This window comes from Pristis pectinata, chromosome 17 (assembly GCF_009764475.1).
Source record: "Pristis pectinata isolate sPriPec2 chromosome 17, sPriPec2.1.pri, whole genome shotgun sequence".
Lineage (NCBI taxonomy): Eukaryota > Metazoa > Chordata > Chondrichthyes > Rhinopristiformes > Pristidae > Pristis > Pristis pectinata.
In genome coordinates, this window is record NC_067421.1 from 33,675,489 (window position 1) to 33,697,458 (window position 21,970).

A 21,970-nucleotide genomic window follows, 5' to 3' on the forward strand; every position below is an offset into this window, starting at 1 on the left:
AGGTACAGTAAAAAGCTTGTCTTGCATACCGTTCATACAGATCAATTCATTACACAGTGCATTGAGGTAGTACAAGGTAAAACAATAACAGAATACAGAGTAAAGTGTAACAGGTACAGAGAAAGTGCAGTGCAGGTAGACAATATAGTGCAAGGTCATAATGAGGTAAATTGTGAGGTCAAGAGTCCATCTGATCATACTTATTGTTGAATAGTCTCATAACAGCAGGGTAGAAGCTGTCCTTGAGCCTGGTGACATGTGCTTTCAGGCTTCTGTATCTTCTGCCCGATGGGAGAGGGAAGAAGAGAGAATGTGTTCAGGGTGGGTGGGATCTTTGATTATGCTGGCTGCTTTACCAAGGCAGCGAGAAGTGTATGGTGGGGAGGCTGGTTTCCATGATGTGCTGAGCTGTGTCCACAACTCTGCAATTTTTTGCGGTCATGGGTAGAGCAGTTGCCATACCAAGCTGTGATGCATCCAGATAGGATGCTTTCTATGGTGTATCAATAAAAATTGGTAAGGGTCGACAGGGCCATGCCAAATTTCTTTAGCCTCCTGAGGAGCTGGTGAGCTTTCTTGGCTAAAGTGTCTATGTGGTTGGCCCTTCATGGCTAGTTACCCATTTCTAACTGGCGCTGTGAAAATCATGGTGAATTGCCTTCTGGATTGCTGCAGTCCTTTCCCAACAGTGCTAGTAGGTAGGGCATACCAAGATTTGGAGAGAAATGTGCGGGTGATGGTTTTCCCATGTATCTGCTGCCCTTCTCAGTGCTGCATTCCACAAGTCCAGGAGATCTTAATACTTATGGAGACTTTGGCTATCCATATTGTTCAAAAATATTGAAAGCGTTCTTCTAAAAATGTAGATGTCGTTTGCCTACATTAGTAAAGTTTGAAACTTTATGGAATGCCAGTTCTGACAAAGGATCCTGGACCTGAAATATTAGCTGTTTCTCTTTCCACAGATGCTACCCAACTTGCTGAGTGATTCCAGCATTTTATGTTTTTATTGTAGAGTGCTTTACCTTTGCTGAGCAGAATGAATTAATTGATGCAACTGGCCTGAAACCACTTTTCTCCCTACCTCAATTTATTTCTAGATGGGATGCAGCACAAAACATTTTTGTACCTGGTGCTGCACTACTGGGCAGTTCCACCTGAACCAACAATCACAATGAATTCCAAGAAATATAATGTCACACTGGTGCAGTAGGGAATGACCTTACCTCACTATTCCTGATCTTTGAAATTTCAAAGGCAACCAGTGTCAAAAATGGAACATAGCCCATTCTTCAGAACCAGCATCACTCAGATTCAGCACAAGAATCAACAAAATATTGGATCTGCAAACGTAGCATGAGAACACAAGAAACAGAAAGGAGATAATAAAAAGTGCAAAAGAGGGAAAGGGAAAAGACAAAACAGCAGGAGGTAGAAAAGAAAAGGGAAGAGATTGAGAAGTATAAGAAAGAAAAAGAATATAGAGATTTTGTGAGCAAGAAAGTAAAAGGAAGCCCAAATGTAAAAGAAAATGAGTGAAAGGTAGAAGAGAGAGACACAAATGTACAAAGGAATATAATGTGCGGAGGAAAGACAGAGATACACAGCTCTACATAGAGCAGGGCCAAGCAAGCAGGAGGAGAGAGAGGCAGGTGCACACAGAGGAGCTGGATAGAAATTTAAACCAATAGGAAACCAAGGGAGCAGCTTTAGTGCTGGTTGGCAGATCCCATTATTTTCTTGTGTGAAATCCCAGTGTGCTGTGCCTTTCTTACCCTACAATTTTTAACTGCAGTTAAATGCTAGGAATCTGAGCGAGTTTCATGTTCAGAACCTGGTAGTGCTACCGCCAAGAGTAAAGTGCTAGACTCTCCACTTACTCATTCCAGCAAACAACCTGTTTCTAACTCTTTTCCTAATACAAAGGGAAAGATGGAATTCCACACAGTTTCAAAGGCGTCAGTACAAAGTTGTTTGGTGGACTTGGTTGCCTATTGCAGCGTTATGTTTGCAACCATCTTTGAAAGGAAGTCTACAGTCACTACAGAAAACAAGCAAAATTTTAGCAAACCCCATACAAATCACGTGTTTATCAAAATCAGATTGAGAACTTTCAACAAAGTTGCCAAGCAGGGCAACATGTGCAGCATACGAACCTCTGATAGACATTGGCACTGTTAAGTTGCTCTGTGATCCTTGGTGTGCTTGAGATGTTGCTGCCTTGAGGGTGTTGCATGCATTCACATTTCCAAATGTAATTCGTGCATTCAGTACATAGAAGAGTGGAATTTCTGGGACAGATAAGGTAGGAGGATTTTGAATAAACAATTTAAATAAACAGAAACATTATTTTTCTGATTGATACCTAGGTGGGGGGTTTAACCAAGATATCATTCAGAGGTACATGCATGCAATGTTCCCAAAGTTAACTTGGGCTTGTAAATGACTGTAGAAACTTACCAACAAATTTACATTTATATTTCACAACCATAGAACAGCCCAAAGTGTTTACAATTAGTTTCAAAGGAATTTTCCATATCCTTCTGAGACTACAGATGGTCCTCCAATGACATCAGTAGAGTTTTCCATCTGCACTGGACTGTCAGCCTGGATCATGAATTCAAGTTTCTGGAGTGGGAGGTTAATTGTATGGCTTTATGTGGGAGTGCCACTATTGAGAAAAGGCTGAAAGACTTTTGCCCACTCCTCTTTTCCTCTTCTTCCAAACCCCACCTCCAATATTTTCTCCTCCTTCCCTGATAGTACTGACACTCAGTGACAAACCACTTCACAGTTGCCAGTGTTCCATCACTTCAAGCAGTTGAGCACTGATTTATTGCTGAGCTGAAATAGAGTGAGCTTGAGGCATCTTTGGCATTGGAGGACAAATCTGATTCTGTCCTCACCAGATGTTGGCAGATCACAGCTTTCTGGGTAGTGAAAACAACAAAAAGTGCAGGTAATTCTAATGTATCGGAACTTTTACCTATTTTGACAGGAAATCCTGGTGGCAATTGCAAAGTGATAAAATCCCTGAGTTTTGCAAAGTGCGTGTTGCTCCTCGCCATAAGATCGATGATTGGAATCACCTGCTCCACAAAGGACAGTGGGTAATCCTCGCAGAGCCACAGTGTTGCTTTAAATCTGGTTAGATCGGAGAGAAATAAAATGCACTGAAGAGTTTGAAAAGTCCTAGATTTTGCTCAAACAAGTGACTGAAATTGTACGTTAATGTAAGAAAACTTCCTATTTGCTTCATACGACAGCAATTGGTCAAAGGTAGACTCTGAGCCAAAAAAAATTACTTGGAGAAACAAACAAGATGCTGGAGGAAGTCAGCAGGTCAGGCAGCATCTATGGAGGGAAATGGACAGTTGACATTTCAGGTCAAGATCCTTCATCTCCCACATCAAAATGAAGGGTCTCGACCCAAAACATCAACTATCCATTTCCTTCCACAGTTGCTGCTCAGCCCACTGAGTTCTTCCAGCATCTTGTTTGTCGTTCCAGATTCCAGCATCTGCAGTCTCATGTCTCCAAATTATTTGGAAAGTTGGACAAAAAAAAAGATTTGAACAAATAGGTATGTTTTAAGGAGGTTCTTCAAAAAGGAAAGCATTAAAAGGCAGAGGCTGAGGGAATTCCAGAGCTCTGAAGAAAATACGATCTCCAGCAGTGAAATGAAGTGAGAGGTTGGGAGGAAAAAGCACAGGAGACAAGGTTTGGAGGAATACTTAATTTGTGGAGGTTACAGAGCTGAAAAGAGTTGCAGAGGGGACAAGGGGACAGGACATGGTGATTCATGAGAATGAGAATTTTAAATCTGAAGCTTTGATGGCCTGGGAGTCATCACGTGGGTGGAGGGTGAGCAAGATTTGGTGCAGTTTAGGACATGGACAGCAGGGATTTAGATTAGCTTTAAGTTTAAGGTAGAAGCTAGTCAGCAGAGCATTGAAACTGTTGAATCTGGATGCAATGAAACCACACATTTTCAGTAACAGATGAGCCAAGCCAGGAAAGGAGATGGGTAATGGGATGTGAAAGTAGATGGTCTTTGTGGGGGAAGAAGATAAAGAGTGAGAATTTCAGGTTAGAATCAAATAGGGTCACCGAGTTTGCAAAAAGATTATCAGGCTGAAGTATTGTCCAGGAATTGTATGGAATTGGTGATAAGTGAACTAACTTAACAAACTCCAGATTAGTTCCTGGATGTGGAACGGAGCATGGGAGGGTTTGGCCAAGAGAAGAGATTGTGTTAAAAATTGGCCTGTGCTCAGTCTGAAGTTTGGAAAGAGAAGTGACCTCATTGGAAAATGCAGAATTCTGAGAGGCCGTTTCTTTTAGCTGGAGAGCTTAAAATTAAGAGACATGGTCTCAGTTCAAGAGATCACCCATTTACTTCTACTGTTTTCTGTCGATTAATTAATCCTAAATATACTCCTTCCCAAGATGGTACAATCTTTTTAAATAAGCTCTGACATACTTTGAACCTACTTGGATGCATCAAACTACTCTACCCACAGCAGAGTACCGAGATCATGGAGTAAACTTGACACTTGCTTAATTGCAGGGACTTAGAGGAGAACAGGGCCCCACATAAAATTTCTAGTGCAGCATCAAAAGAGCAGGAATTCTAAGCACAAGAAAGAACTTAACTTGAAAATGAGGGAAATACAACACATTATGTAATGAGAGTGCAAATGGTCAGCAGTGTTCAAATTACACCTAACAATTTACTCTGTCTAACCTCAGAAAAATGCACAAAATATGCAGGTTCTATCAGAAGTTGAAATCCCAATTACTTCATTTTAAATAGTAGGGGTGGGGAGGAGCATGAGGCAAGCTCTTCTTGTTGTTAGCTTGTTATAAGCTGATGTCTTTCAACATTATTTACATAATTATACTTCACATTTGTGTGCAACTCATTTAAAGCACGTGCATTCTTTCCCGCTGATATTTCTTCCCACTTTCGGCACTCTCACCTGTCCCAGACCAATGTCAGCATGACTATCTGACCAGAGAGGAAAGAGTATCTTGCATAATTTTCACCTGTATCCACTGGGACTCAGCACTTCTACCAAAAGTCAGAATGAGACGTTATAGACATGAATTGGGAGTTCTACCACTGTAACCAGTTCTACATTTCCTCCAAAATTGCATGGCTATTGCCAATATCTTACTTGCGTAATTTGACACAGAGCTCCATGGGGCGACCAATGTCCCGGTCTCCAAGGTCAAACTCTGGGTTGAAATATTCTTCCGGCGTGATTGATGTGGGGTTGTTAATCGTTGCAGTTTCTGTGACAAGGTGCTACAAGTAAAAAAGGTAACAATACAAGGCAATGTCTCATAAGCAAACATTTCAACACATCAACTAGAAATAATAAGGTGCCTATGTACACACAAGAAAATATGACCTTTTCTGGATAGTTGACCATGAATTTTGATTGGTCAGACACTCAAACTAATGAAATTACTATTCTGTAAAATATTGTAAGTGCCCATACTGCAAAGTCTAGAACTAGGGTTTATCATTTTACAGTTATCTATTCAGGACTGAGTTGTGAAATCATTTCATTACTAAGAGGTAATGAATCTTTAGAAGAGCTGGGGATAATCACTCATCATGTGCCTTTATACACATATATATAGACACACACACACACACACACACACACACACACACACACACACACACACACACAGCATCAGCAAAATGGAGACAATGGACATTTCTTTCTCACATGGAATCCTATTATCCATCTAGTAAGGACAGAAAGCTATGCTTGTCAGCTTTTAAAGACTACCCTCCTTAAGCTAGTGCATGGGGTTGGTAAGAATTGAGAAGGAAAAGGTAAATAATATCTCTCTGGAGTCATGCTGATTCCTTGATACCTGGAAATGGGAAAAAAAGGCTGCATAGAAACATTTCTTGGCAACTTACTCCATTCTGTGGGCTGATGTGCTCCTCTACTTTTCCCAGTAGAGATTCAAGAGGGTTTTTATCATCTATGGAATAAAAGAAGGCACAGCAAAGTTAGAAAACTTGAGCAGCCTTTAAGAATTAAAACTGAAAAATGTAAGCTACTCTTCTGCAGTTGGAATTAAGGCACATCACTGACATTAAGGACTAAAATGGATTTCATGCTGGTTTTTGTGTTTGAAGAGAAAAGGAGTTAGATCCTTTGTACTGACCAATAGTTATCCCTCAACCAATATCACAAAAAGTAGATTATCTTGTCCTTTATCACATTGTTATTTCTGGGAGCTTGTTCTGTTCAATGTGTCTGTCACATTTCCTAGATTGTGACAATAACTACACTTCATAATTAATCCTAAAGTACTTTGGGATATCCTGAAAGGAATATGAAAGCCACTAAAGAAATACAAGTAGTAATTTTACTCTCAATGTGGCTTGGGGTTATAAATATTCAGTTATAGTATGATCTCATAGTCTAGGAATCAAGCTGTTTGCCTCATTTAATGTAATGCCAGATTTCAAGCACTCAACGACTAAACTTCCCTCTGTCTGCTTCTCTTACAATGTACAGGTTTGTGGATTCATATTTAGCGTTACTAAATTGCTTCTCTCAGTCAAGGACTCTATTATGAATGTTGCTCTTCTCTGTAAAACACCAAGGCTCTGGTGCATGTGAACCACAAGAATACCAGGCATGGTGGTCAGAGTTAAAATGTAGTGCTACAGCTATATCCTGAGATTTCTGCTCCCTTTGTATTGGGAAGAAATTGGGAAAAATATTTTACCTCTTAAATTTTATCCAGATTCATCAGCCTTTTTCCAGCATGTGCTAAATGGTCTTTCTTTATTTCACAACTTAGGTTTCAAACAGTTTGTTTTACCTTTATATTTGGCCTTTTCATCTTCGGTGAGGTGTTCTGTTCTGCTCCTGGTTACCACATTAACGTTATTCACAGTGAAAACCTACAAAAAAAACAACAAAGCTTCTGATCTTATCCTTTTACTTCCTGAAGACAGAGATTCCAAATGTGCATAAACCATGACTAGCCACAGTCTATTTAACTATGTAAAACATCACTCCAGGTAATACACCAATACATTTATCCACATCTCACATTCCCACAACACCTACTAATTGCTCTGCAATCTGTTCCCGCCAAAAAGAAATTAATTATGCAGACTTAACTCAACGACATCCCTTGGATTCTGTCTTTACCTCTTGCTGTCTTGGTGGAGCAGCCAGCATAATCAAGGGCCCCACCTACCTGGGTCATTCTCTCTTCTCTCCTCTTCCATCGGGTAGAAGATACAGGAGCCTGAGGGCACGTACCACGAGACTTAAGGACAGCTTCTACCCCACTGTGATAAGACTATTGAATGGTTCCCTTATACGATGAGATGGACTATGACCTCACGATCTACCTTGTTGTGACCTTGCACCTTATTGCACTGCATTTTCTCTGTAGCTGCGACACTTTACTCTGTACTGTTATTGTTTTTACCTGTACTACATCAACGCGCTCTGTACTACCTCAATGTAACTGCACTGTGTAATGAATTGACCTGTACGATTGGTATGCAAGACAAGTTTTTCACTGTACCTCGGTACGAGTGACAATAATAAACCAATACATAGATTTTTTTTTCCAGATTTGGGACACCAAGTTTCAATCTGTCTCTTGCTCTGAGTTAGGAACTATACCATAATCAAATGAAGTGATCTCCCCCAATTGAAATGTTCAGAGAACAGCCAGGAGCTGATCATATAAAGTGCTGGAGTGGACACCTCTTTGAGAAAAGTCTACTCAGAAGATTCCATCAGCATTTTTAGGACAGGAATATTAAAAAGAAAGAAAATAATGAATTGTTATTAGTAAAACTTCCCATACCTTGGCCTCATACTCTTGTACAACATCTGTCTTGTCTGTCCGCCAACCCCAGAATCCAGACTTATTCCTGTTGGGTAAGCAGAGAGCTAATTACATTACATTTCTCACACAAGTAAACACATCACATGTTGGCAATATTCCAGAAGTCTAGCAGCACTTGTGGAGAAAGAAAGTGTGTTAAATTTTCAAGTCAGTAACATTTTATAAGTTGAAAGGTCATCAACCTAAAACATTAACTCAGCTTCTCACCCCTCAGATGTTGCCTGACCCATTGAGTAATTCTAGCATTTTCCGCTTTTATTTTAGAGTTCCATCATCTGTAGTATTTTGCTTTTGTTGTGTCTCACCCTCTTGATGTGATCTGGATGTCCTTATTACCCAGGTTTTTAAGCCCTGACTCCATTAAATGAAAGCAGTGTTATAAATCCTGACCTCAATGACATAATGAGTCTAAACTCTTTCCCTCTCCCTGACCTTTAACAGGTTGGAATCAAAATATATTCAACATTCTGGTTCAAGGCAGCTAATCTCACAAAGGTTCAACAGCTAAAAAATATAACTACTTGCAGATAAAGAGCCACAAAGTCTACTCACTAATATTTTTGCTGTAGTTACATATATATGGATTAACTTTTCTCATGATAGGTCTATTCAGAATCATTTCTATTGAAAGGGTAAAACTCTTGATTACAGGTTAAATAAATTTATTAAGAACATTTAGAATTTCACCTCTGAATGACATTCATTAAAATCACCAATTTCAAATCAACAATCTGGAAATGAAATAGAAACATTCCACCATTTTCACATTTCAGTAAAATTAAAACAGACTGTGTGGCATTACCACTTATCATATCTTGCCCCTTGCTTCAGTCTTATTTGTCAAATAAAGTTGGTGAGATTACAGTTAATGAGTTCCAAAGTAAAAGCAAATAGATTTCAGCTAAATTTACTGTAATTCAGCCTATTCTAGTTTCTCTTCTTTCCAAGTTCCTCAATCAAAATCCCCAGAATTTTTAGACGGGGAATTTCTTTAAACAATACTAAAACAAAAAGCCTCAATCAAAACTGCTCAGCATTTTTAGACAAGGGCTTTCTTTTGACAACTATAAAAACCGTGACACATCTCATCTTAAAGATATCACATGACTGACTGCACGTGATTTCTAAAACTAAACAGTTTGCCATGCGCCCTATATTCCAGAACCATTCCTAATTGATTTAATACTTTAGCATCTCACATGTATAAGAAATGCTTCTCAGACTGATCTAAAGTTCTGTAGTCTTAGAGAGGATAATGAAACAAAGAGGAAGTGCAAAAAAAAGTGAGATAAAGAGAGAAAATGAGAGGAAAGGACAAAGAGTGAGATAGAAAGCACTAGAGTGCAAGGAAAGAGGCCATCCAATGGAAAAGACAACTGCTGAATATTGTATTGCTGAATATAAATTAACAGATGTTTCCTTAACTGCATAAAAAGTTGTAATATTAGAATATTACAGAGATAACAAGAAAGTTTGTATTGATTAGCTAGTTCAAAATGAAAGGATGAACTGGGTTATGGTCAATCATCTCCTTCATGGTCCAGCACTACTTATGTGAACACAGCATTTACGAATAAAGTAGATAAATATACAACAGTCACAGGAACACTTCAGCTACAAGGCTTACACAGCTCAGACAGGTGTATAGCAATTTCTGCCCTATTTTGTTCATCTTTTTAAAACCAAGGCCCCAGAAGAATATCAATTGCTGCTTATTTTGTCCTTCCTCCTCAAGTCCATACCTAACCTTACTGTGCAAGACAATTTATAAATTTATCTCATATTTTCTTGTATTAATTTAGTCTTTGCTGTAGCCTGCATTGATTCCACACGATTAGGGGCATCTACACAACTTGCATAATGAAAAGGTTACTTTATGATCAGTAGCAAGTTACTTTCACAACATGGTCTTTGGTAATTTGGATGATGGATTCTGGAGTCAAATACAAGCAAATCAGATCTCTAAAGACTTTACTATTCCCTTGTCACACCAGTACACTGTGCTTCAGTGATGACTAGAATTTCAGCTTATGGTGTAAGGCTAACATTACCTTTCAAAGGATATGTTTTTTGTATCAAGGTACGTGGAAACAATGGGGGAAGTAAGACGATTTGCAACTTGATCCGCTGTTGGTCTTACGGACGACAGTGTGAGACCTTGTTGTTCTTGCGAGAGCTCGAAGTGTTCAAGGTCTACGACTTGGTTATCGTGGTCCACCTCTATAAACTCTGCCCTGTCAGCTATCACCAGAAAGAAAATTATGACAATCTTAACAAAGAAAAAAAACTAACAGATCATTGTAACTTAATAATTGCCTATATAGTTAGTGAAGACCTGCAAGTTCACCTCTGATTTTTTGTTTTAAAAGAAAAAAAAACTTTTCTCAACACTGATTTTCCTTGCCTCCTCACTCGATGACTGATTTGATTCAGAGATTCAAAAGGGTAAGCTCCCAAATTGTAACAAATAGGTTTTCTTCATCTGGGATTATAGACAGTATTATTACAAGTACATCTGTGCATATTTTCCATCAAATGTCAATATAGGTAATGGAGTGCAAGTCGTGTCTCATTACTCCACTGCTCACCATTTATTAGCCAATGAGCTGGGAAGAAACCAAACACAACACCATTAATACTACCTTAGGCAAGGTCAGAACAAGATGGAACCTCGAGCCTTTCTGATTCTCGTTACTCAGAATTTCACCAGGCTATGTATTTACCCACTAAGCCAAGATGCATCCTTTGTGACAGTCTTGTTAGGCTCAGGTTATTTTCCACATCCCCATATATTCTTAAGTAAACCCTGCTTCATGAATTGCTTGGTTAACAATGTGGCTGTCTCAAGATTAATACAAATTGAGGGGGATGAGAATGAAAACTAACAAAGCCTAGTTACCCAAATTTGAAGTTACAATATTTACCTTTGCCCTTAAAAATGTAGCTGCGATGGCCCCTTTCCCATCTCATATTCTCAAAGTTCAGCAAGGTTGTATCTACTCGTAGGTTGGCACCACTCTTCCATATACGGTATACATCACTTGGGCACATCTTGGACACCAAGGGAACTGGAAAAATGAGAAAAATCAGGGAAACGTGCAGAGGAAGAAAGTATTTTTTTTAAAAAATGTCTTAATGAGGTACATGGAATGAAAAAAAATGTACTTTTACTTTTGTACCTTTGAGTATAGGTACCGTACTGAAGTTTGGGCTTGCATGTAAAAATATTGCATGTAATTTGATGCTTGTCCCTTTACATAAAGATTCAACATACTAGAAGGTTAAAATACAATTACATAGTTCCACAAGCATAAGTCAATATAAATGTTGAAACTAGCCACGTAGGCCATTTTCAAGGATAGAAGTTTGGAAAAGGATGCAACCCACATAATTCGAATATAAAGGTGTGACTGCCCAGATATACGCAGGACTGACAATGGCAGTGGCTCTTTTTTTGTTTGAAAACACATTTATAGATTATTTACATCCACTTTGATCTTGTGTTTATATTGACCCTTTCAAATTGGAAGGAATTCAAATATGCTTAGGTGCAGAAGTGGGCTCAAGGCCAAGAGCAATGAGTGAAACCAACAAACAGGTTCAAGTGTACAAGTAACAGATCCTTCCGGGGTGCAAAAACCTCTCGGCCTTTTTAATGTCAAACTTCCTCCATGATACTATTTTCCCTTAGATAGGGCTTCATCATCTACTGTGTTAAGCACCTTGGAACATTTTGAAATACTTTGATTCATTATAAAACAGTATTCTAAGTGTCATAACATGCATTAAAGAATACTAGGGGCATTTCATACTGAAACATCCCAATATCAATTAGGTAATTTGAAGCAAGATGAAAGCAGAAGAGGACATTCATTCTGATCATAACTGTTACAGATAGATATACTTTCCTGAAGCCTCCAGTACATCCATCAACATGCATGAGACTGGCATGGATGTAGATAATGAGAAACCATTTATCAGAATTCAGGCTAATGTCGGAACTGGAGTGGGGTGGGGAGAGTAAAATAGGAGTAGCAACAAAGGGTCTGAGAAGTGGGTGGGAGTGGTTATTGCAGAGTTGGGGGGATTGTGGGATGAGAGAGACAATGTCATTTTCCTGCTGGGGAGAGAGCTCAGGGATGCAGGCATGCATTTTACTCATCTTGCAGGCCTCCCAGTTCAGCATTGCAATTTGTTCCTGGAGTGCCCAATGACACCTCAGGACATGTTCTGAGGTCCCCTGCGATGCTCTAAAATGAGCATACCTGATGTGAAATCACATTGGGATTATGAGGAGAACTCAGGACAGGAAATGGCTGGTCGAATTTTTGAGTGATACCAAAGACCTGCGATTGTATTTCACTCCAGAAAACAAAACTGATTTTTAATTGGATAATGCTGGAAAAAGGATCATTATGTAATTGAACATCTAGGCAATGGAAATATTATTGGGGAAAGAATTCCACATGATTGCAGGAAAGGGACAATACAAGTTACTTTGGAAGTTCCAACAGTAGGGAGGTGGCATGTCTAAGATGCCCATACTGCTCTCACAATCTCAGCTAGACAAGAATCCAGATTTATATCCCATTCAGAAAAGGAAGGAACTGTGAATTTGATTATCTCTTATGTGCCTCTTGCTATCTCATCATTAGGGCAGCCCTATTCAGGAGTGAATCACCCCCTAAAATAAAACAAAAGCCAAAATCTGAATAGGATCATTGCCAACACAGGCATACAGAAAATTAGCTACTTTGAAAACAAGGTTACTTACTCCAGCTGGTAAACTCCCATTTCATCTCCACGTAGAAATCAGAAGTCTGTTAAGAATTTTTTTTTAAAAATTAGGTTCAGTACATCAAATTTAAAGTTTGAAGTTAATATTAAAACCAAAAGTAGCACACTTAACTCCTCAGTACTGAATCAAATACCTAAAAGACCTAAATTAGCTGATATATTTACAACTTAATGTAATATTCTTGAATTTAAAAGGAAAGTACCTTTTTAGTTAGGAAGTAATCAGAGAGATATTAGGGAACTAACAAAAATGTACAATTGATTTGGGGTGCAAAGGGTTATTTATCAACATAGCTCCTAATATCATTTTTTTAAAAATAAGAACACTTTTTAAAAAAAAATAGATTGGCATTTTTTTGAAAGGGAAGAAAAAATATGGTCAAAAAACTCTTCCTCACTTAAGCTTAAATTAAGAATAAAAAATGCTGGAAGGGCTCAGTAGTTAGGTATCAGCTGTGGAGAGAAAGATTTAATGTTTTAAGTCAAAGAAATTTTAATCGCATAAAAATATGCATGTCTTGAAATTCATCCCCAGTTGGAAGTGTTAAAGTGTTATTCAGAGGCATTAATGTGCTATACTTAGTCATCAAAATTTGCTTCACAAAGACAATATAAAAAAAATTTTCAATGACATTTTGACGCTACTGTTGTGGTAAGTGCTACCAGGTAGGAATGAATTTCTAGGTGGTAATGACTCCTCTGCACCAATCCAGTAATGCAGTTTGAGCCTAACTTTTTGCACAGACCCTGATGCTAGAGAATTAAACTTCCATTTTCTTACTTGAATATACCTTATATATTGCTTAATTATGGCATGTGTTCTTCATTCAAACCGACTGTGTGCCCCTAAAGGTAGTTGAGTGCAAAGATATTCATTGTTGAATTTTAACCTAGCATTCTTTTACACTGTGATTGACAACAATGTAACATTAAAAAGGAAAGTGCTTTATTAGTGGAATCTGTCTTTATGCAGCAGTATCTCTTTAAAATAAGACTGAAGATTGCAGTGAGAATTACAGAAAGGTAACAAAGAAAAGCAGTAGGGATGATCCCAATGCTGAGATCTTTGAACTACAGTGAGAAGTTTAACTTCTCCAAATTGAAAATAACAGGCAAGAAAAAAAATACAGATAAAGGATAGCAACCAAGTAATGTTTCTAAATAAGGAGTTAGAGTTAAATCACGAAGCAATTTCTCCAAAGACTCAATCTAGAGCAGAGTCTTACAAATCAGAAAAATCCTCAGAGCCAAATAAATTACATAATTTCCTCAACATCCCTGGACTTGGTTTTTGCTCCTGATTACAATCTATTAACTGTTATTTAGAACATCATCAAGGGATGATTTCAGCTGTAATGCCCACCACAATTGAACAGCTATTCGATACACACGAAGTTGTCTTAGGTTACTGTAACTTGAGATGCATATCCCAATGCAGGTGAGATGGAAAATGGTGGGGACTCAGACACTGATAAACCTAGTTGATGACAATGAGGGATCATCCTTATTGCCTTTCTTAACTTATATAAAAAGAAACACATAATGTAAGAACCACTAATTTTGAAAATGGTTCGGCCAGATTTCTGGTTTCGGAGAAAGTGGAGCAATATGGGTTTGAATCAAATTCAAATTTAACCAGTCTTAGCTTAGAATTGCAGAACACATGCATGGGAAAAATGTTACGCAGAGATTTATGCTCTGAATTTGATTCTGAGGACAGAATTATAATGTAAATTAAATCTGAATTGAATGGCCCATATACATGTAAAAAATTACTCTTATATTACTATGGTTTGGATGCTAGAGTAGTTGTTACCTTTTGTATCTTGTTAAGTAGTTCTGGAACTCCATTTAGATGAGAGTTTATTCTATTATAGTCCCGATACTGAAGAATTTTCTGCAGCAACTCAGGATCTCCTGTGCTGACTGCCTCTTGTAGAACTTAAGAGAATGAAACATTAAAGCTGGAATTAACAATTGGTAATGCACTTACTAGTTGAGTTGCCTGTTATCTTCCAATGTATCAACAACAGCAAACTGGATTTACTTAGCACCTTTCATGTATTATATTGCCCCTAGTTGCTTCACAGGAAAGTTATCAAATACGCCACATCCAATCGTGAATGATGGTGGACAATTAAACAACTCATTGGAGGAGGCGACTCCACAAATATCCCCATTCTTAATGGTGGCAGAGACCAGCATATCAATGCAAGAGAGAAAGCCGAAACATTTGCAAGAATCTTCGGCCAGAAGTGCTGAGTGGATGATTCACTGGTCCCCAGCACATAGATACCAGTCTTCAGGCAATTCAATTCACTCCACATTATATTAAGAAATGGCTAAAGGCTTTGGATACAGCAAAGGCCAATGGCCTTGATAACAATTCAGCAATGGGACTGAAGACCTGTGCTCTTCAACTTGCCACGCCCTGGGCCAACCTGTTTCAGTACACCTACAACAATGGCATCTACTTGACAATGTGGAAAATTGCTCAGTTGTGCACAAGTCCAACCCAGCCAATTACCTCCCCATTAGTCTACTCTCAATCATCAACAGTGACAGAAGGGATAATCAATAATAGTGCTATCAAGTGGTACTTGCTTAGCAACAACCAGCTCAGTGTGGGTTCTGCCAAAGTTATTCAGCCTTGGTCCAAACATGGACAAAATAAGTGAACTCCAGAGGTGAAGTGAGAGTAATTGCCCTTAACATCAAGGGAGTATTTGAACGAGGATGGCATCAAGGAGCCTTGGCTAAACTGGGGTCAATGGAAACCAGGAGGAAATCCCTCAGCTGGTTGGAATCCTACTTAGCACAAAGGAAGATGGTTGGAGGTCAATCATCTCAGCCACAGGACATCTCTGCAGGGTAGTGTCCAAGGTACAACCATCTTCAGCTGCTTCATCAATGACCTTCATTCAGTTGTAAGTAAAGATGTTCACTGACGGATGCACAATGTTCAGCAATAATCACAACCCCTCAGATCATGAAGCAGTACACATCCAAATGCAACAAGACCTGGACAACATCCTGGCCTGGGCCGATAGGTGGCAAGTAACTTTCACATCACACAAGTGCCGAGCAATAATGATATCCAACAAGACAAAATCCAGTCATCATCCCCTGACATTCAATGGCATTACCATTAGTGGATTCCCCATTAGCAGCATCCTGAGGGTTACCATTGACCAGAAACTGAACTGGAGTAGCCATATACACAATGTGGCTACTAGAGCAGGCCAGAGGCTAGGAATCCTGCAGTGAGTAATTCACCTCCTCACTCCTCAAAGCCTGTCCACTACCTACAAGGTTCAAGTCAGGAATGTGACGGAATACTCTCCACTTGCCTGGATCAGGGCAGCTTCAACAACACTCAGGAAGCTTGACACCATACAGGACATAGCAGCCCACTTGATAGGCACCCCATCCACAATCATTCACCCACCCTGCCACCAAGGCATTATTACACTGGGAATGTTTGCACCATCTACAGGATGTCCTGCATCAACTCACCAAGACAGCACCTTTCAAAACCCATGACCTCTGCCAGAAAGATGGACAAGGACAACAAAAGGACAAGGGGACACCACCATCTGAAACATGCTCTCCAAGCCACACATTTTGCCGTTCCTTCACCATTGCTGGATCAAAATTTTGGAACCCCCTTCCTACCAGCATTGTGGATATACCCACAGCTCAAGGACTGCAGCAGTTCAAGAAGACAGCCCACTACCACCTTCTCATGGGCAATTAGGGATGGGCAATTAGGGATGGGCAATTAAATGCTGGCTCAGCCTGCAAAGTCTCCATCCCTTGAATGAATAAAAAACCCAATCCACATAAGGATATTAGGACACAGGAAGTAGGAACTATTGGTCCATCAAGCCTGCTCTGCTATTCATCAAGATCATGGCTGATCTTCTACCTCAACATAATTTTCCCACATCATCTCCATATCCCTTGACTGTTAAGTTCCAGATATCTATCAATCTCTGTTCTGAAAAATTCAATGACAGAGCCTTCACAATCCTTCAAGGTCAAGAATTCCAAAGATTCACCACCCTCAGTGAAGAAACTTCTCCTCATCTCAGTCCTAAATGGCCTACTGTTTTCTCTGAGCTTATGACCTCAGGTTCTAGACTCCCGAGCGTGGGGAAACATTCTCTTTGCATCCAGCCTGTTGAGTCCTGCAAGACTTTCATCAGTTTTAATGAGACCTCTCATTTTCAAAAACCTTCAAGTACACTCACCTGATCTACTCAATATAATTTCATACAGCAAACTTGCCAACCCAGAATCCAGTCCCCATGGTCACTCTAGTTGTACCCCCAGAGACATTCCCTCTCCCCCACCCTACCTGCAGCTTAACGAGCTTCTTTCCCCTCCTTCCAAGTTCCGACAAAGGTGTTCAATCTGAAACGTTAACTGTTTCTCTTCCTGCAGATGCAGCCTGACCTGCTGAGTATTTCCAGCATTATATCTCCAGCAACTGCAGATTTTTTTTTTACTTTCAGCCTTACCTATTCTGCCAGTTACAACCTCAAAAAATTCCAACAGATTTGTTAAACGATTGCCTTTTCATCAATCCACGTTGTCTTTCCAATCCTATTGTTATTTTCCAAGTCCATTTACTCCATAATAGATTCCAGCATTCTCCCCATCACTGATGTCAAGCTAATTGTACTACAGTTGCTTGTTTTCATTCTTCCACCCTTCTTAAATAGTGGGGTTACATTTGCTACCTTTCAATCTGTGAGAACTATCCTAGGCTTTGTGAAATTTTGAAAGGCGATAACCACTGACCATCTCAGTTGCCATCTCCTTCAAAACCCTAGGATACAGTTTATTGGGTCCTGGGATTTATTGGCCTTCAGTTCCATTAACATCTCCTGTACTAGTTATCTACCGACACCAATTTCTTTGAGCGCCTCATTAACTCAAACTAGTCCAACTAATGTGGATTCTGAGTAATGCTCTGAAAGGCTATGTGCTACCCAGTCACTCACTTGAGCTGAACGCTTGGTGTGGTATTTGACCTCTTGTCAAGTTCAAAACCCAGATTCTATCCATCAAAATTCTGATGAATTCCTGCTCCACAACACTGTCCTTTGCCAACAATACTTCAGCCCTTTGTGTACGAAACATGTTGGATTTTTCCACTGAGCACATACTAGTCTCTGCCCCTCCTTCATCACCCTGCTGTCCCACACCACCTGCAAACTCAACATTATTAAAGACGCAACTACCAACCGTCCTGTTCCACACTGTGTTTCACTTGATCAACACCTATCTTCACTTTTATATATACTGATTCCTTCACACGGGAAAGAATTTAAAAATTCTTATGTTCATACTCCTCCATGGTCTTTCCAAACATCTGCAACTTCCTACAGCTTGACAATTTTCTCTTGCACTCTATGACTTCGCGATTTTAGGCATTCCCTACATTTTATGACAGCAGGACCTCGGACTTCCTCTTATCTTTTCTACTTTTTACTTTTCAACAAATTCTCCTCTGCTAGCTCTCTTACCATGGTTCCCCATCTTCACCCATTTTATTTGCCCGTATATGTAACATATTGTATATGTTACATATCTAGCCCTGTTGCCTTCATATGTAACATATACATTATGTTCAGTTTCTGTACTGTGTTGTACAAATACATGCTGACTTGTATTTTACTTACAGCACTTGGGAAGTGAGCTGCTACAGCCTTTCTGTGAAAAGGAGGTAATGATGTACAAAAAGGCCAGGGAATTCTTGCACTTGTCAATCACAACAGTCTACCACAAAGTGATAGGCATCAGTGAAGCATGAGGGAAGACCTAACAGTTGTCAGCTATTAAAGATTTGTATTTTGTTTAAAAAAAGTTAATTTAATTTTGCACACAAATTATTATAAAATTCCTCCCGCTTTCTGTAATTTTCTCTTAAAAAACCCAAAGAAGGAAACTAATCCAATGTTAATTTTGGGGGACACTGAGTCAGTCCATGAGACCATGTCCACTGTATTGTTTCTGGTTGAGGTTGTGCCCGGTTTGCTTAAAAAAAAAGTTCCTCTTCTGAAGTGGCTGTGTATTGTTACTTATTGCAATTTGACCACAGACTGCAAGAGGGCGTGGTTTAAAAAGTGCTGTTCCCCTCACTATGAATTACAGCACAGCTTATGTTGTCAAAAGCCTGCACTTCCTCACCAAATGGGAAGAAGCAAAAGCACAAAAATGGAAAGGAGAAAAGCAGGTCCAGGTGGACTGTTACGGGGCTATCCACTTTAGCAGTAAGTGCCCTGACTTTTTCAATCTTACTGTTCTTCCTTCTTGTCCTTCCACCTCAGGTTCTCCCTGTCTCTCAAATATTGCATTTGATTTTGTGCCTTATGCTGAGCTGATCGTTAAGTATTCCTGACCTGTCCATCCCTTGGCATTCTCCTTGATGACAGAGGCATTGTTTTGAAGTAGCACTTCAACACATTCCAAGTGTCCTAGCGAGACGGCAAGGTGTAATGGCGTCCGACCCCGTGGATCAACTGCTTCAATGTCATGCTGTGGGAACAAAAAGATGATGATCCATGATGAAGTTAAGAAATTCATTTTGAAGGTGGCTCAGTATGCCTTGCGACATGGTACCAATCCACAGATTGTTTCAGTTTCAATACCTTATCTGTGTTCACTTAAGGTAAGGCAGTGGCACCTTCTCAGTGGGAGGCAGAAACACAACTTACTGTTCCCAAGCAAGGAATTTTTTTTTAAATAAGAAAATTCATAATTTGTGTTCTTGATCTCTGCACCATGAATCTTGTTCAAAAAAGTTAGTTTGATGTCAAAGGTTTAACCATGTTCAGTTACAAGTCCCTTCACTGACTAATACCATGTTAATATTCACTACTTAAGCTCATGTGAGAAATAGCCTTTAGGGAGATACTTGAAGGACAAATTGATGAACGAAGTTCTTAAAAGATCAGAATTATTCAATCTTTTAAAAGTTATCATATATGAAATATCTTAAGTTACTGAGGGTAGCAAGAGTTGCAATGGTGAAGACCAGCTTCATTTCTTCAATCCTTCTTGGAGATGGGAGTGATGTTAGTGAACTGGAAGGTTGCAAATTTTATTAACTTTCCCCAAAAATAGTGGGAATGATAAGTTTGACAACTATAAGTCAATCAGTCTAATGTTGGTTGTAGGGAAAAATTGAGTTGTAGGCAATAATCTAGAACAAGATCAACCATCAGTAGGAAAGATGCAGCTTATATAAATAAAAAATAACAAATTAGTTTTAGGCAAATCATTTCTGATATACTTTTAAGCGAGTTCTTAATGAAGAAATGGAAAGGGTGGATGAGCAAAGTTATTTTTATGGACTTCCAAAAGATATTTAATGTAGGGCACAGGTGGACAAAGTGGTGAAGAAGGCATATGGATCAATTGCCTTCATCAGACAGAGCAATGAGTACAAGAGTTGGGGCACCCTGTCACAGCTGTGTAGGATGTTGGTGAGACTGCACCTGGAAGATTGTGTGCAATTCTGGTGCAGTAAAGATTCACAGGATTGTCACCAGGACTGGATTACTTGAGTTTTGAGGAGAGACTGGATCGGCTGGGTCCGTTTTTCCTGGACCGATGGAAGCTGAGGGGTGATCTTGTAGAGGTTTATAAAATGATGAGGGGCATAGATAAGGTGGACCGTCACTATCTTTTTCCCAGGATAGAGGTGTCTAAAACTGGAGGGCATAGGTTTAAAGTGACACAGGAAAGATTTACAGGGGACCTGAGAGGCAAGTTTTCCCACACAGAGAGTGGTGGGTATATGAATCAAGCTGCCGGAGCAAGTAATAGGGATAGGTACAATTACAATGTTTAAAAGGCACTGGGACAGAATGCAGGAAAATGGTACTAACTCAGGAAGGCACCATGTTAATATGGGTTGAGTTGGGCCAAAAGGCTTGTTCCCATGCTGTTTAACTCCATGACCCTAGTGCTATGTAATAGACTCCAGCAAAACTGAAGCCCATGGCTAAGTGACACAAAACAGTTTGATTTTCAGACTGTAAGGAAGTAGTCTTTATCAGGATTAATATTAGAACCATAGATTGCCTTTTTTGAATATACAATAAAAGCTGAATTTGGGTATCCAGGACATAATTTCAAAGTTAATGCAATAAACAGTGAAGAGGACTTCAGCAGACTTTACAAGGATATGGGTACATACAAAAATACAAATTAAGAACAGGAGGAAGATGATGTGGCAGTTAGCATTGCTACCTCACAGCACTCAGGACCTGGGTTTGACCCTCAAGTACTGCTTGTGTGGACTTTGTATCTTATCCCACGGCTTTCTTCTGGGTGCTCCAGTTTAATCCCACATCCAGAAGGTGTACTGGTAGGTTAACTGACTATTGTAAATTACCCCATAATGTAGATAAATGGCAAAAATCATCAAAGGGGAGTTGATGGGCATGTGACAGAGAATAAGTTGCAGTAGTTAAAGGTAATAAGGAGAGGGAGAATAGGATTGATGGGATTTGATCTGCTGAGACTTCCATGGATTGAATGAGCTGAACATTTACTTTTGTTTTGTAATAGATAAGTAAATCATGAGGCTCCTCAAACCTGCTCAACAAGATCAAGGCTGATTTGCTTGTAACGTCAATTCTGCAATCCTTCCCATCTCTGATAGCCTTTTATAGCCCTTGCCTTTCAAGAATCAATCTACCTCTATCTTGAAAATATTCAAACCACCACCCTTTGAGAAAGGGAGCTTCAGAGACCTGTGACTCTGTGAGAAAAAGCTTCACCTTATCTATCCAAAATGGACAATCCCTTGTTTCCAGATTCTCTCACAAGACATAACTAAGTAGTCAGATAACAATTGAAATTTAATGCTGAGAAATGTAAAGTGAAGCATCTTGCAAAACAAAGTAAAGGGTTCCATTTAAATTGCAAGAACAGAAAGGGAGGAAAAGACAGAAGATCTCTGAAGATAACCTTGAAGAATGCATGGCTTTATAGATTGGAAAAGCAAAGAGATTATGCCAAACTTTTACAAAATACTTACTTGGACTCAACTGAAATAGTGTCTTTAATTCTGAGCACTACACTTCAGGAAGAATGTCATGGCCTTTCAAGGGAAGAGTTATTTGGATAGAAACAGGAATTAAGGACCATAAAGACTGGAGCTGTTTTCCTTAGAGCAAAAGATTGCAATGGGGAGAAAAGAGGAGAAATTGTTTCCATTAGAAGGGATTTCCTTAACCAGAAG

General features: G+C 39.3%; 1 protein-coding gene across 1 annotated transcript in view; it reads right to left on the reverse strand.

Moving 5' to 3' along the window:
• The window catches only part of ankrd13a (ankyrin repeat domain 13A), a 31,359-nt gene that overhangs the window by 8,099 nt on the left and 1,290 nt on the right, over nt 1-21,970 (reverse strand). The window contains exons 2-12 of the mRNA XM_052032408.1: nt 19,119-19,254; nt 14,525-14,649; nt 12,686-12,731; nt 10,836-10,979; nt 9,963-10,152; nt 7,870-7,936; nt 6,862-6,943; nt 5,945-6,009; nt 5,181-5,311; nt 2,987-3,144; nt 2,157-2,291 (exon numbers count right to left, since the gene is read on the reverse strand). Of these exons, the coding sequence (XP_051888368.1) occupies nt 2,157-2,291; nt 2,987-3,144; nt 5,181-5,311; nt 5,945-6,009; nt 6,862-6,943; nt 7,870-7,936; nt 9,963-10,152; nt 10,836-10,979; nt 12,686-12,731; nt 14,525-14,649; nt 19,119-19,254 (1,279 nt within the window). The remainder of the gene's footprint in view (nt 1-2,156; nt 2,292-2,986; nt 3,145-5,180; nt 5,312-5,944; nt 6,010-6,861; nt 6,944-7,869; nt 7,937-9,962; nt 10,153-10,835; nt 10,980-12,685; nt 12,732-14,524; nt 14,650-19,118; nt 19,255-21,970) is intronic.